This window comes from Penicillium coprophilum (genome assembly GCF_028826855.1).
Source record: "Penicillium coprophilum strain IBT 35676 chromosome Unknown utg000006l_segment0_segment0, whole genome shotgun sequence".
Taxonomy (NCBI): Eukaryota; Fungi; Ascomycota; class Eurotiomycetes; order Eurotiales; family Aspergillaceae; genus Penicillium; species Penicillium coprophilum.
In genome coordinates, this window is record NW_026622725.1 from 308,865 (window position 1) to 323,480 (window position 14,616).

Genomic DNA, 14,616 nt, shown 5'->3' on the forward strand with positions numbered 1-14,616 from the left:
TGGCAGCGGGCTGCATATGTCGAAAGAGGAAGATTAGGGCTAATTATCTGACTAGGAAGTGGTTAGTAACTCGGTTCCCCTAGGTAGGCAGTCCGGAGACGAACACTCTTGAAAGCAAAATGAAAAAGAGCAGAGGACGCAGAATAGTCAGGGGTTGGTCAATGAAAGTAGACCGTCGAGTGAGAAGAGTGAAGACTAAGAAGATCATAACTGCAGGCTGAAGATATCAATGGTTTTGTACTGGAAGAGAAGACTGCCTGGTAGGTCAGGAATAGGTGAATTTGTACCTTCTCAAATGAATGCTATTTCACTTAAAGACTTTGCTCATTTATGCTTTCCTCGTAGCCTCCGTAGTGAGTCCAATTGAAGTTACCCCGTACCACTAGCGATTCAGTAGTGAGGAGTTAAAATATCGAAAGATATTGCGAAGAATACGCCTATTGCTGAAGAATTTGTCATGACGAAGAGAAGTATTAAGCCAGTATAGCTGCAAGATATAAAGCGGCATTACTGGCTATGTATGTAGGACAAGACATTTAGATCTAGAACAGAAAGGAATTCACTATGAATAGCTGCCAGGCATAAACTTGAGAGCTCTGCTTTCGGGCACTGATCTGAAGTGATGTTGAATGTGCCTGACAAGACCCTCTATGCACTTGGGTCTTGGTCGTCGAAGTAGGATTCATTGATGAATAGTCCGATGAGGGGAGCATTCCCGACGTGAACCGAATTACGTAGCAAATTTCCTGAAACCGGCTTACAAGCAAAGAACGGTTTCGGTCATATGGCAAAACAATTATAGCAATATGTTAGCCAGCAACACTGAATTTGATACTTCGCTATACATACTAGAAACGTTGCTTTTCCCTTAGCGCTCTGATTATTAGTGGCCATGACATGTAATGCTACCATACTGGACACCACTTCTCAAATTCCATTTAGCAGCGTCCCCATCATTAGTGCTGTCCAAGAAGGATGAACATAACAACCGTTAACTACATCGAATCTATCAATGCCCCGCAATATGGTACATAAACGTGAACAACGGGAGGTGGGTCCCGTCAGGTACCCGCGAGATTAGGGCCAAGCGGCTTTGGAACCTGACCAGTTAGATTGGGCTGAGCTTCTAAGGATCTATCCTTTTCTGGGTAAACAAGACACATAGAATCTGTGAAAACCTCAGCCCCTAATTTTAAGGCGTAAAGGGGCGTCTGTTTATTCTTGACTGATGCTACCACTTACAACTTCGTGTCCGTCCCTTTCCTCTTGACCCGGAACTCATCCAAGTCTATAGTTATACAACATCAGAACTCGATCAAGAATTCAACTCAAAATGGTCAAATCAATCATTCCCGCCGCTGCATCGCTGCTCATGCTAGCGACGACCGCCTTCGGTGCGTGCAACAGTTATACCGCCTGCGCCGACAAGACCATCCACTGGTACGATCCGACAAACGGGGAAGTCTGTGATCCTCTGCATTGCGGTGGTGACCGCGCCGGTCCTCTCAAGCGCGACATACCTTGTTGCCCTGCCTACACAGGCACCGAGCCCTGCATCATCACAACCTCGACCCTTTCTTGCTGGTCGCCTTCGACCGCCGCTCCCTCCACAGCTGCATCCGCGAGCGCCGCTGAAAATACATCTGCCACTACTACCACCAAATCCAATGCCACGGTTGATACTGGGGCTTCATCTTCAACTGGCACATCGTCTACTGGAGTAGCTGCTGAGACTTCCTCACACACTATTTTGGGCAGCACTACTGCTCCTTCGACAACGGAGCCTCCAACGCAGTCGGCAGACTCGAAGACTTCTGAAACTGGCTCGGACAACTCAAGCAGCTCTACTCCACCGGTGTCGACAAATATTGCGGCGAGCCGTGTTGGTCCATTGATGGCAGTTGCTGGGGCTGCGATTGGGGCTGTTATTCTTGTGTAGGTGACGGTCAGGGGACACTTTGAATGCCAGATCATGCCACTGTCCATTAAATGTGATATATGTACAAATCATAATTCTATATTTGCCTTTATAGAGCTTAGGGTTGGATGCTACCTATAGGAAACTCTTCGGAGATGTTCAAACCGAGCATTTATATCGAAAAATGCAACAGCCGCAGTCATGGAAGCTTTGCCGGCATATACAATATGGATTGCAGTTTTAAAAGAACGTGCAAAGAAACATCAACGGGGAAGGTGCATTGACCTCTCGCCTCGACCATAGGGGCCCCCGGACGCGCTTGGATGGGGCCGACGGGTTCAAGAGCCATCCCCAATCGGCTAGTGCATCTCACACAATACGAGCACTTCTTAATAAAAAGGGGCATCTGTAGCTCTCCTGAAAAAATCTCTTGTTCGTCTCATTATTTCTATCTGTCTCTCCCGTTTTTTATATCGAACGTATATTGACCACCATGGCGCGGTTGTCCATTGTTTTCGTGCTCTTGGCCACCTTGAGCGCTACTCTAGTAGCTGCATTCAACCAAACATTTCAATTAGAGAATTCGAACTGCGATGTGAGAAAATTTTCTGCACCGACATGCATGAAGCTCAATTAAAATCACAAGAGCGCATAAGCTAACCCATATTCCGCCAGAACAACTGCTTCTTTAGTAGCTTTCCCGGTGGGTCCTGCACGGACGATGCAGCCTGCATGTGTGACAAGCAGCAGTATCGCGAGGCATACTTCTGCTGTATGAAGGATTGCAATCCCAATGTCCTGCCTGGTGAGTTGAGTGATCTGGTCATCCTTCCCTTGTCTATTAGACCATTCATCAACGGGATCAAGAATTGCAACTAATAACGCTGGCTAGATTCCATTACGCGGCAGCAAAGACAATGTAATATCAGAAATATGCCGTTCACATTCGATGCAGAAGCTGTTTGCGGTGTTAAGCTGACTACTTCCGCTGGTATTCTTGTGGCGGCTACTGCTGCTACTTCTACTGCTACTACTGCTACTGTCGTCCACTCTACCACTGGTGACTCCAAGTCCTCAACGGTATCCGCCTCTACTACTACAGTAATATCTTTGACGAGTACTCAGCCGATTTCTTCTGCACAAAGTCAGACTAGTTCAGCCGGTTCGACGCCGGCTCCTACCAATGCCGCATCAGGAAAGAGTGTTATTCTGAACACTCTCATGATTATAGTTGCTTTATCTGCTGTGTTATTGTGTTGAGAACGGTACACAATGCAAAGTAACGAGGCCTATGAAGGGCGGTGTTCTAATTTTACTCCTTTATCATAACAAAGCTCCCTGACTACTTGCTAATCTAAAATGCAGATGCTCAATGTGTTGAGATAGTTAAAAGAAAGTCATCATAAAGGAAGTCTGCTATTCTTGCTATTTATCCACATAGGAGCTCAAAACCGGAAAAAGGCAGGCACAGAGAAGAGACTGAGATTTAGAGCCCCGATCAATACTACTCCCATCGAGGAAGAAGGAAAGTAGAGTAAGCCCTCTCAACACCGTCCTCCATGTGAAGTAGCATTACATAAATTCAATAGAAAACATGCATCGGGGGTTGTTTTCGATGGCGCACATCAATTGAGCAAGCTCCACGACAAGGTTGATTCCAAAACCTAGATCGCGCAAGTCCTGCACGGCTTGTCTGAAGTGGCGTACAAAGCTTCTCTTGTTCTCGAGCCCAGCACCCTCATAGTGCATGGCAATCCAGAGGAACCACTGACTGCATAAATTCTCCGGTCTTCTGTCGTAGTACATACTCTTCAGCTGGAGCCAAGCATCTCGGGCGTTATCGACATCAGCTAGCTGATGAATTACATCAGACTCCAGAGTGTGGAGGATATATTTTCGAGCTTGTGCATTTGCTTGTTCCCAAAGGAGAAGGTCATCGTCAAACTTCCCAACAACGGAGCTCCGCTCCGCTCCTTTAGCTCGGAGCTAGCCCCTTTGGCACAAAGCTTCGGTGCATGAAATATTTAGGCGCAAAGTGAAGATATTCAGCCTAATTTCAATCCACATGAGGGGAACAGATCACACACAGGCTAATCATGCAACTCCTGCTCAGAATGATGTCCAAACATCCTCTGCTTCCACTCAGTTTTAGAAATTCGGCATTTAGGAACAAAAATGTAAGAAAGCTCTTTCTTTTTCAAGACATTTTGGAGGGGCGAAGCGTCTACTGACCACCTGTAACCATTTCTTTCACCAGATAAATGTTGGTCCTGTCCATGTGAACGATGTATCCATTTATTCAGACTTTCTTCTGCTTAGCGACAGTAGTGGCTTACACCCAGGCTGCTGAGGTTACTTCCGCCAATTTTGCAACAGTATTGGTCAACACAAAGGTCAAGTTTCAAGAACTTGATGGTTTCGGCGTATCACAAGCCTTCCAACGCGCCGGAGACATCTACGGCAAGGAAGGTCTCTCTAAAATAAACACCAAAAATGTCCTTGATCTTCTATTCAGTATTGACAAAGGCGCCGGATTTGCGATTTTACGCAATGGCATCGGTGCAAGTAACAGCTCAACCAGCAACTTCATGAACTCCATTGAGCCTTTCACTCCTGGATCACCGGACGCACGCCCAAACTATATCTGGGATCGCAATGACAGCAGCCAGTTCCCGTTGGCTCAAGAGGCATACGACCGTGGTCTTGTCAAACTTTATGGCAATGCGTGGTCTGCACCTGGATATATGAAAACGAATGGAGACGAAAACAACGGCGGATACTTGTGTGGAGTGAGTAATACTCATTGTGAGTCTGGCAACTGGATGCAGGCATACGCGAACTACCTAGTCCAGTGGGCGCGCTTTTACAAGCAGTCTGGTGTCAAAGTGACCAACCTCGGCTTTTTGAATGAGCCTGGTTTTGCTGCATCATATGCCGGCATGCAATCTGACGGGACACAAGCTGCGGAGTTTATTCGTGTTCTTGCGAAAACCATCAAAACCTCTGGTATCGATCTCGCCATCAATTGCTGTGATAGTATGGGCTGGGAAGGACAAGAGCAGATGATGGCAGCGCTTCAAGCGGGTCCTGATCCCGCCGAGGCATACCTATGTATCATTACAGGCCACGGATATGAGACGGTCCCAAACTTTCCACTATCAACAAAGAAGAAGACTTGGGTGACGGAATGGGCGGATTTGTCAGGCGGATTTACACCCTACACATTCTTCAAGAGCGGTGCATCCGGAGAGGGCATGACGTGGGCGCGGAATATACAGATTGCGCTTGTGGATGCGAATGTCAGTGGTGTTCTTTATTGGATTGGAGCTGAGAGTTCAACTACCGACAGTGGTCTTATCAATCTGATCGGAGATGAGGTGATTCCCAGCAAGCGATTCTGGGCTTTCGCGCAGTTCAGTCGCTTTGCTAGACCAGGAGCACACCGTGTCAAAGCTACGAGCTCTGCTCCTCTGCTCTACGTTAGCTCGTTTCTCAATCATGATGGCAGTGTCGCCACTCAGGTCATTAATAACGGGACTGAAGCGTATGAAGTTAGCTTCAAGGTCCACACCTCGGGGCGGATTCACAAAGTTCAACCTTGGGTGACGAACAATGACCATGACTTGACGGCACTCAAGTCCCTTCATATTTCTGAGGATGGCAGTTTCAAGTCTACTGTTCCTGCGCATTCTATGATGACATTCGTGTCTTAGTTTCGGGATGATCTTGGCACCATTGATCACTCTTTTTGAGAAATTACTCACAGTCAACATCTAGCGAATATTTTTGAACAAAAGATGTGTATTGAGGGAACAAGACGAGCTAGCGGTGGAGGCGCCACGGTTGTGGGTGCAGTTTAACCAGCTCTGGAGTGGAAACTTGGTTGGAATACATGCGAAAAGGACGTAGCTGGAAAGGGCCTTGTGTTCTGAACGGTGTCTGTGAGTCCATGTATATCAGGAAGTATCGGCTTTGCTTGCTGCTTGGTACCCTTAGCATCTGCCCACGAAAATGTAGCCTCGGTGGTCTCCTTTACCCGCTATGGACTCTGGCAATAAATTGGAAATTGGTCTTTTTATATGTGTTTCGAGCAGAAGTTGTTAGTTCAGTGCCTATGTTTCTTGGTCACTGCAGACTAATGATAAAAAGACTTGACAGAATTGAGACTGTTCTGTTCAACGTATTGTCGGGGTTGGGATTCGTTTTTTGATAGATGATACGGTCTTTCAAGATGTCTCCAAGTATATCCTTTTAAGATGTCTTCATGGTAAGCCCTTGATGAAAAATTACGTGAAAAAGGCATGTGACCTTCAACTCTCGTTCTTTCCCTTTTCTTTCCTCGCCTCTGACCTTGTCTCTTCTCACTTCTTCCACCTTTCTCCTCATTGGGCCCAGAACTTCTCGACCCAAGTTGAGGATTTCCTACAGAATCCAGATCCCTATACATAACTTTGGGAAAGTCCAGCCCTTTCGGAAGGGGTCTATCAAAGCGAAAGACCCGACTGTTCCCATTCACTACTGTCTACGGAGCGATGGTCCCGACTGAATGGTTGTACAGCTCCCAACTGGATCCCAAATCCCAGACCGACCTTCCTCTTGTTCTCGCTTTTAGGGAAAGATGTCTACGCGCGTGGGCTGATGACTTGAAATTATTCCGACATCGCTCGTCGCTTCCTATTCTCACACATACTTCGTCTTAATACCGCTTGTACCAACTTTCACGGTGGGACCCCAGGGAGATTCGCACTGCTGCTATCACCCACTCTAATGCCCCCTGGATTAAATGGCTCAAATCCTCCTAACAACGTCCAATTACAGGGGATCTGGCCCCCACCATGCGTGGACAACAACAGGGTGGTCCTAATGGAACCAATATTGAACCATAACTCGCTATTCCAGACTTTGGGTCAAATCATTCATATTGGTCAGTTGCAGCCCTAGCAGCCACAAATGAACTTGTGATCCCACGCTATTTAGCGTCGGGGGAGTGAAAAAGGTCTCAGAACATTCTTCCTCAGATAGCAGTGCAATTCCAGAGCGAACTCCGCGATCGACTAGAGGCAGAGAATTACCAACCCAGCCCTTCACAGCCGGTCGTGCTGGAAGCCCTTTCCCCCATGGTATCTGCTTCTTCTTATATTCTCTTTCCTTTGCTTGCTTTGCTTTTTTCTGCCATGGCTTCTGAGAAGACAGCCTGGACATCAAACGCTTATGCGGGTACAAAGGGACCTCAAACACCCATCAATAGCAAAACGTGCTCCGGCCTCTAGCAACCCTCTCGCTAGAGCTCCGGGCTCCCACCGCAAGTTTATGAAAAGCGGCGCCATTGTGGAAATCACGTGGTGTATCGATTGCTTCCGAATCGCGGTGCGAAACTAAGACAAAACGGCATAACGAAAGGGCGGGTACAATCAAGCGTTTGGCCTAAGACACACATGTCTGCCCTCAATGAATCGACCCCCATTACCACCAAAGTCATACTCGGAACCTGGCTTTCGTGTACCGGTGCCTGATCCTGGTCAATCGACGCCGAGCTCCAGGGACTTGACGACTATTCGGTTGCATGTTATTCTTATATGGAATCCAGCTGTACGAGGAAGCCCCTGCCCATGGGTTAGGTTTTTACACAATCATGAAGTGAGCCGCAGACTTTGAGCTAAATGGCCCAGGTGGTTATGTTATTGTACCTAGTTTACTTCTCCTTCATGGAGATCAACATATTGATGAAGCTATTCCAGTGATTCAAGACATATACGCTACCCTTGTATTCCTGATCAAATGTCATATTAAAGCTTCGACACTCCCTATCCCTAGGTTTGACTGAGTCGTGAGCCCCTCAACCGATCCAATCTCAAATTTCTCGGAGAATGGAACTGAAATTTGTTGGATTTAGTAGTCAATAGTGTGTTGAGATCGCTGGGCAGAGCGACCAGAGCCGAGCATATTACCAAACACCTGGAACTGCGAAAAAAAAAAAAAAAAAAAAAAAGCCTCTAAAACATACGTCCAGGACTTTGAGGACGCCAAAGCACCCAAATATTGTTTTACTGAGCCGTGAAGAAGGTCCTGTCAAGAAGGTTTGTTTTCAAGAGACTCAAACATGGAACAATTCTAATTTTCTTTCTCGAGATTCATGCGTCGACATGACGCCTGGACTATTGCTAGAACTCTCCAGGGGAACAGAATGAGGCCGCATTGTAACATATTTCTCAGTATCCGTAGCTAGTTTCGAGAGGCATTTTTGACTTACGTTTGTTAGACCTTCTAAGCTAGATAGTACTAAAAGAGATATCCACAGGGTCTGAAGTTGGGGCATTAGATAAATTGATTCTTGAAGAACAACTATTCAAAAGAATAACGAGCTAAAAGCTTGATGAGCCGGATCCTAATAAGATATCGGTACACATATTGCTCCATGCAGCTTCGCAACAATAGCCTTCTCACTACAGCCTTTCTTGGCCATGCACATCTCGCGTGAAGCCACTGCAGGACTTTCGCGTTTAGGAAACTGTGATTGTCGAAGAGCCACTGCTCTGGTATCCCTCAGTGTTGACAATCTGGTAATTGTGCGTGGAGCCAAGGTTCATTCCAAGAGAAGCCCAAGCATTGAAGTGATTGGCAGTGGTAACCGTTCCACTGCTGCGCTTATTCCGGCGGATAGACCAATACTGATCAAAAGTCGCGGTTCCCGAGATGGAAGGCTGGTTCACTTGCTTGTGGTAATAAATATCATAGACCGATCCATCGCTTGTCACAGTTCCCTTGTAGGTCATGCTTCCGCCGGGGTTGTATTCGCCATAGCTTTCCATGATGTAATACTCGATGAGGGGGCTAGTGGTCCACCCGTAGACGGCGAGGTAAGCATTTCCGGAGGGATTGAAAGAGCCGGAAAAGTTGATGTTTCTATACAGCGTACTTGTCAGTATATCATCAGAAAGAGAGTATGTGGACTCGACGTACCGTGCGCTACCAGTAGCCCAGCCCTTGCCAGAGGTGAAAGATCCGCAGTTGGTCCAGCTGACGCTATATTGGCCCGAGGCACCATTGGTGTAGGAGACACTGCCACCACCGTTGGTCCAGAAAGAATAGAAGTAGCCATTGTTGGTTCCTTGCTGGCTCGTGGTGATGCTCTGTCGCTTTTCCAGGTCATTGGGGAGCGCAAAGGCACTGACAGCAGCACAGGCAGCCACAAAGAGGCTTGAGAAAGAGATCATGATGAGGGATCAGATGTCTTTGATATTTGAACAAGATGACTGAATTGAAGGATTCTATTTCGTGGTAGACACTTCCTTCGGGAGAAAACCTTCTTTTTATATTGACAGGAGGGTGTGGGGCGAGTTTCCAAACAGTTTCATGTCCTGAATGTCTTGAAGCAATTTAGCCAGCGACCCATTTATCCCATACTTAGCCAATTGCACTAATCATATATCGTACACGGACCATGTTTCTTTCCTACGAACCATTAGCGGTAATCCATCATATCCTCAACTAGATCCCTGTATGATTCAACCAGCCTAAAATCAGACCTGTCGGGGATTTAGGCGGAGAGGAGCGCATCCAAACTATTGAGACGGCTAAACTTCCTCACTGTGTGAAAATAAGCATGTTGCAGGATTCAGCCACCGGCTCAGGTGCGAATGCGGGGAAATTCATCACGGCTGTAATGGGTGTAGCTTGGCTTGCGCAGGCTAAACCCAAAATCAGGCAGTTTTCAGCCGGAAAAATAAAGGCAATATGATCTGTTTCGATGACTGTTTTGTCTATCCGCCCTGGAGACCTTGAAGTTGATGTTACCGTAGTGAAAACGTGACAAAACGGACCCATGGATCAATGGATGCTTATACTAAAGCTTGGCGAGTGGGGATGTATATCTCTGCATAGGTGCAACAACTAAAGGTTGGCCTAGGTCTACATACAACGGTCTGACCTTTGAACCAATTTATGCAGCCAGGTTACCATTTATGAGAATGACTGCTCAAGCGACACCGTCTCTAAATACAATTAGCGCGCTTGTGGCGTTGGATATTGTCTGTTTTCCGTGGGAAATTTCGGATCTGGTGTATCACTCAATTTACCATCCACAAGAATATGTGTCCGCTTATACGACCTTGTGGTGTATTTTTAGTGATCTTCTTGGGTAGGTATTTTATTAAGTTCATTTTCTTCAATAATATCCCCCCTTATCAACTATATGAATAGACGGCTGAAAGAAAGGGGAAAGAGACTTTATTTGTGAAAGCGACAATTTACATGTAGAATATGGGATTAGTACTCCGTACTTGGCATTGATCTGGGTCTTCCAACCCTCTTAGTGATGAATCCCTAGGACAATCTATAATTTCTTAAAGAACTAAAAAAAACACGTGCCAAGAATATTCCAAGAATGCAGCCGCTCTGTGGGTTCCGGCGTTGAGGCTTGGCAAAGCAAAATTGCTACTGTTATCATGAGGTGCTATCAAAAGCAAAGGAGGAATGCGATTGATAGCTCCAAGGGGTGCTAATTTCCTGGACCTAAGCTGGGACCTAAGCTGTCAAGAAGAATGGCGCAACACTGCTTTCGAGTGTCGTTTGTCCAGTTAGGTTGCGTGCAGCTGTGACATTCAACTGCTGGATATTGTTCCAGGCGCATTAATCGCGGATGCTCCATCAGAGCATTCTTCAAGGTAGTTGTAAGTGCAACCCTTGAGTTTGCCAAGTACAACCGTAGATACTTCTATTGCCGCCAATTCGCTCCCTGTGTAGCCCAATTGTGGCATGCCTTGCATCGGTGACCAGCCTTGCTCGGCCTCGGCTTTCCCGGGATGTGAAGGGTATCTCAGAAGTGCGACGCCACTCATAAGTCACCCTTTCAGCATGCTTGACACCATTAGCACTCCAGTGGTTTCACCGCCGCTTCCGCAGATGATAAGGTATATTTGTCAAATAGATGTAATGCGAACAGGAGAGCGATAATGTCATTTCAGCCTCAGATGTATGGTTGCTCTACGCGTGACTACTTCCTTGCTCGATTGTTGTAAAATATTTCAGGGCCCTGATGTCGAAGTCAACAAGTTAAAGCCAAATTCTATAGTCAACATTCCGGAGCCTTTCAACCATCTAGCATGTCGTGTAGTTAACCTCATTATGGACTGCCATTAGGTTATATTTTAGGGAGGATTTTCCTTTGCATATTATTTGGGGTATATGTCTCGGGGTTTCACTTACATTTGTGCAAAGGTTTTATGTACAGCCTAAAGAGAATTATACAGCTTTGTGCAGTATACTCCGTATTCAGGTGTTCCTTTCTGTGTGGTCTTTGGAATGGTCTTTTCCAGGTCTCTTTTCCAGGTCTTTGAGGTATCTTCTCGGGTATATTCTTGGATTCTTCTTTTAGCTCTTTTTTACCCCTGTATTGGTGTTGTGCATAACTAGCATAAGGATCGGCAGAAAATACTAGGCGGTGAAAACGGTCGAAAGTGTGCCATCCAACTTTTTCCACCCCCCAAACTTCAAGATCCCATGGAACGTTACAGATAACATTCGTCTCGGCTGCTATCTCCATACTTGAGGCTGATGCAAGGGGTGATTCTACAATGCGCCCCTGTCGGCACCTTTATCCCAATCTCCACCGTGACACTTTCCCTGGTCTAGCAGTGCTTGGCATCTTTTGTGGACTTCAATTTTTACCAATACATACCAATGGTCACGCGACCAATCCTCGGTACCCAAAATGATGATCTAGCCACATTCCACTTTGACTACACCATGACAGATATTAAGCCGGTAAGATTGCGCAACTTTGTAGCTAAGTTATGAGGCTAAATTGGTTGAGATGCAGGCGTTACGGTCAAAATATTTTCTTTTCTTTTCCTGCCTCTCGAGCTATTTATGCAAATAAGGTTAATTCTTGTCTCGTGGCTGGTCGATCGGACCGATCTCTCCTGATAAAAGCTATTGTTGGCACGGCTTAACTCACTATTGGCACACTAGTCTAACCCTTTTGGGCATGGTACCCCCTTGGCACTTGCTTTTCAATACAAGTGTCATTTGGCATACCATAGTAACATGGTCGTTCAACCCTCATGAACCCGACAGAAAAATTAAGTGACTACTATGCATGTACACTCAACGTAGGGGTGTATCATCGAAATGCTCTGTGGCTATAAGTGGAACAAATCTACGTCATTTAATATAGTGATACTATTAAAATCAACACTTGTATCGAAAAGTGGATGCCAAGGGCTATTTAACCCTAAAGGCGTTAGACCAGTGTGCCCATAGTGATTTCTGCTGTACCAAGAGGGTTTTACATTTTTTTGCCATTCGGTCTGATATTTTCTATCTAGCAACATGAGGTCAAAGTCAGCCTTGGTCAAGAAGGCGCTTGGCTTACAAGATCCTCCCAATTTACACAATAAGAATGCGCTGCCTCATGAGTCAGATCCAACGGTTTCAGAATGGTTAAGCGAAGGCTTTCCCTCCAAACAGCAGATTGGACACTATTTCGTGAGATTGTTGCCCTTCCTGCAATGGATCAGACATTATAACTTGCAATGGTTTCTGGGAGATTTGGTTGCCGGTAAGCGCGTTTGTTCACTGGGGTCCAACTTTCTGCTAACGTCCCCAGGAATAACGGTTGGGGCTGTCGTGGTTCCCCAGAGTATGGGATACGCCAAACTGGCTAATCTCCCTGTGCAATATGGACTATATACTTCTTTCATCGGTGTTGTTGTCTACTGGTTCTTCGCTACGTCCAAAGATATCACGATCGGGGTAAGCTACCCAGATATCTGATTCGGTTGCATGGGCTAATCAACTGGGCAGCCCGTAGCTACCATGTCGACAGTTCTCGGTGGCATTGTCCGCGAGGTTCAAGCGGAACACCCCGAGATTCCAGCTCCGCAAATCGCCCTGGCAGTCGCCATACTTTGCGGAGCTATTATCACATTTATGGGCCTAGCACGGCTAGGTTTTATCATCGACTTTATCCCGGTTCCTGCGATTACAGCTTTCATGGTCGGCTCTGCTTTGAGTATTTGCTCCGGACAAGTCAAGGGATTGCTGGGCCAGACGGGGGACTTTCAGACGAGTACTCCTACATATCGAATAATTATCGACACGCTGAGATATCTTCCCACCGCGCAAGGATACGATGCCGCCATGGGTCTTACAGCACTGGTGCTCTTATACGGACTGCGATCAGGCTTCACTTATGGTGCCGAGAAGTGCCCACGCTTTGCCAAGATCTTCTTCTTCCTTGGCGCTTTACGCACAGTGTTCATCATCGCTCTTTACGCTCTCATCAGTCTTGGCGTCAACCACCATCGCCGCGGCAATCCCGCATTTGCTGTGGTTGGAACAGTGCCTCAAGGTTTCGACCAAGCCGGTGTCCCTGTAATCAACACCGAAGTGATCAAGCTCATCGTTTCCCAACTTCCCGCCTCTGTGATCTGCCTCCTCATCGAGCACATTGCAGTCTCGAAGACATTCGGACGTGTCAATAACTACACTATCGACCCATCGCAAGAGCTTATCGCCGTTGGTATCACCAACCTCCTCGGCCCCTTCCTCGGTGCCTTCCCAGCAACAGGTGCTTTCTCGCGCTCGGCCATTCAATCCAAGTCCGGGGCACGCTCCCCCTTCACCGGCATCATTACCGCCTGCGTCGTCCTGATCGCCATGTACAGTTTGACCTCCGGCCTTTACTATATCCCCAAGGCAACCCTATCAGCCGTCATCATCCACGCAGTCGGAGATCTGATCGTTCCACCCAACACTATCTACCAATTCTGGCTCATCTCACCGCTAGATGCCGTCATCTTCGCCGTGGGCCTAATTGTCTCATTGTTCAGCACAGTCCCAAACAGCATCTACACAACCGTCTGCCTCTCCGTAGCAGTCCTATTATTCCGCCACGCCAAAGCACCAGGCCAATTCCTCGGCCAAGCCTGGGCAACCGACGAGAACAACCAAGTCCCCCTCTTCTTACCCATGGATGAACCGAAAGCGAACCCACATATCAAAATCGAAAAGCCCCGGCCAGGCGTCTTCGTGTACCGCTTCTCCGAGGGTTTCAACTACCCCAACGCTAGCCACTACTTCGACGACCTCGTCCAATCAATTTTCAGCCAAACGCGCGGCACGAACGCAGAGATATATACGAAAAAGGGCGATCGTCCCTGGAATGAGCCGGTCTCTTCCAATACAGATGATTCACATCTGCCGATGCTACGAGCTGTCATTCTTGACTTCTCGGCTGTCAATAATGTCGATGTGACCTGTGTGCAGAGATTGATGGATATTCGCACCCAGTTGGATCGTCGGTCTGCACCTATTCCTGTGCAGTGGCATTTCGCCAGTATTAAGAGTCGATGGACAAAGCGTGCCTTACATGCGGCAGGCTTTGGGTATTCGCAGTCACCTCCGGAGGAGAGTGAGACCAAGACTGAAGACCCAAGCTCGCAGTCATCCAAATCGTCCACAGATGCAGAGAAAGGTGGTATGGAAATGTCTGTCTCGCCTGAACTGGCGGCTATGTCTTTCTCGACGCCCGATGCATTGGAGAGTGCGAGTCGGCGGTTTTTCCATCTTGATTTGACGAGCGCTTTGCGAAGTGTTGATGTATATTTAGCTATGAATTCTTCGATTTAAAAAAGATTATAAGAATATAAGAGAATTCCGGTTCATGCATAATGTGCGTTATGGTCAGTCAAAAACAG

General features: G+C 47.0%; 5 protein-coding genes across 5 annotated transcripts; 4 read left to right on the top strand and 1 right to left on the bottom strand.

The window, feature by feature from the left end:
• Positions 1 to 1,333: 1,333 nt before the first annotated feature.
• Positions 1,334 to 1,939, top strand: N7500_009137 (uncharacterized protein; the record flags this gene model as incomplete). The annotated part of the gene is made up of 1 exon (XM_056680278.1): positions 1,334 to 1,939. One exon carries the CDS (start codon positions 1,334 to 1,336, stop codon positions 1,937 to 1,939), a length of 606 nt encoding a protein of 201 aa, XP_056527660.1.
• Positions 1,940 to 2,851: 912 nt separating this feature from the next.
• On the top strand, positions 2,852 to 3,178 carry N7500_009138 (uncharacterized protein; the record flags this gene model as incomplete). Its single annotated transcript, XM_056680279.1, has 1 exon — positions 2,852 to 3,178. The coding sequence occupies one exon, from the start codon at positions 2,852 to 2,854 to the stop codon at positions 3,176 to 3,178; it is 327 nt and encodes a 108-aa protein (XP_056527661.1).
• Positions 3,179 to 4,203: 1,025 nt separating this feature from the next.
• N7500_009139 (uncharacterized protein) lies at positions 4,204 to 5,631 on the top strand (the record flags this gene model as incomplete). The annotated part of the gene is made up of 1 exon (XM_056680280.1): positions 4,204 to 5,631. One exon carries the CDS (start codon positions 4,204 to 4,206, stop codon positions 5,629 to 5,631), a length of 1,428 nt encoding a protein of 475 aa, XP_056527662.1.
• A 2,787-nt stretch (positions 5,632 to 8,418) lies between these two features.
• On the bottom strand, positions 8,419 to 9,132 carry N7500_009140 (glycoside hydrolase family 11 protein; the record flags this gene model as incomplete). Its single annotated transcript, XM_056680281.1, has 2 exons — positions 8,419 to 8,821; positions 8,879 to 9,132. The coding sequence occupies 2 exons, from the start codon at positions 9,130 to 9,132 to the stop codon at positions 8,419 to 8,421; spliced, it is 657 nt and encodes a 218-aa protein (XP_056527663.1).
• Positions 9,133 to 12,247: 3,115 nt separating this feature from the next.
• On the top strand, positions 12,248 to 14,548 carry N7500_009141 (SLC26/SulP family anion transporter; the record flags this gene model as incomplete). Its single annotated transcript, XM_056680282.1, has 3 exons — positions 12,248 to 12,476; positions 12,525 to 12,670; positions 12,722 to 14,548. 3 exons carry the CDS (start codon positions 12,248 to 12,250, stop codon positions 14,546 to 14,548), a joined length of 2,202 nt encoding a protein of 733 aa, XP_056527664.1.
• Positions 14,549 to 14,616: the final 68 nt, after the last annotated feature.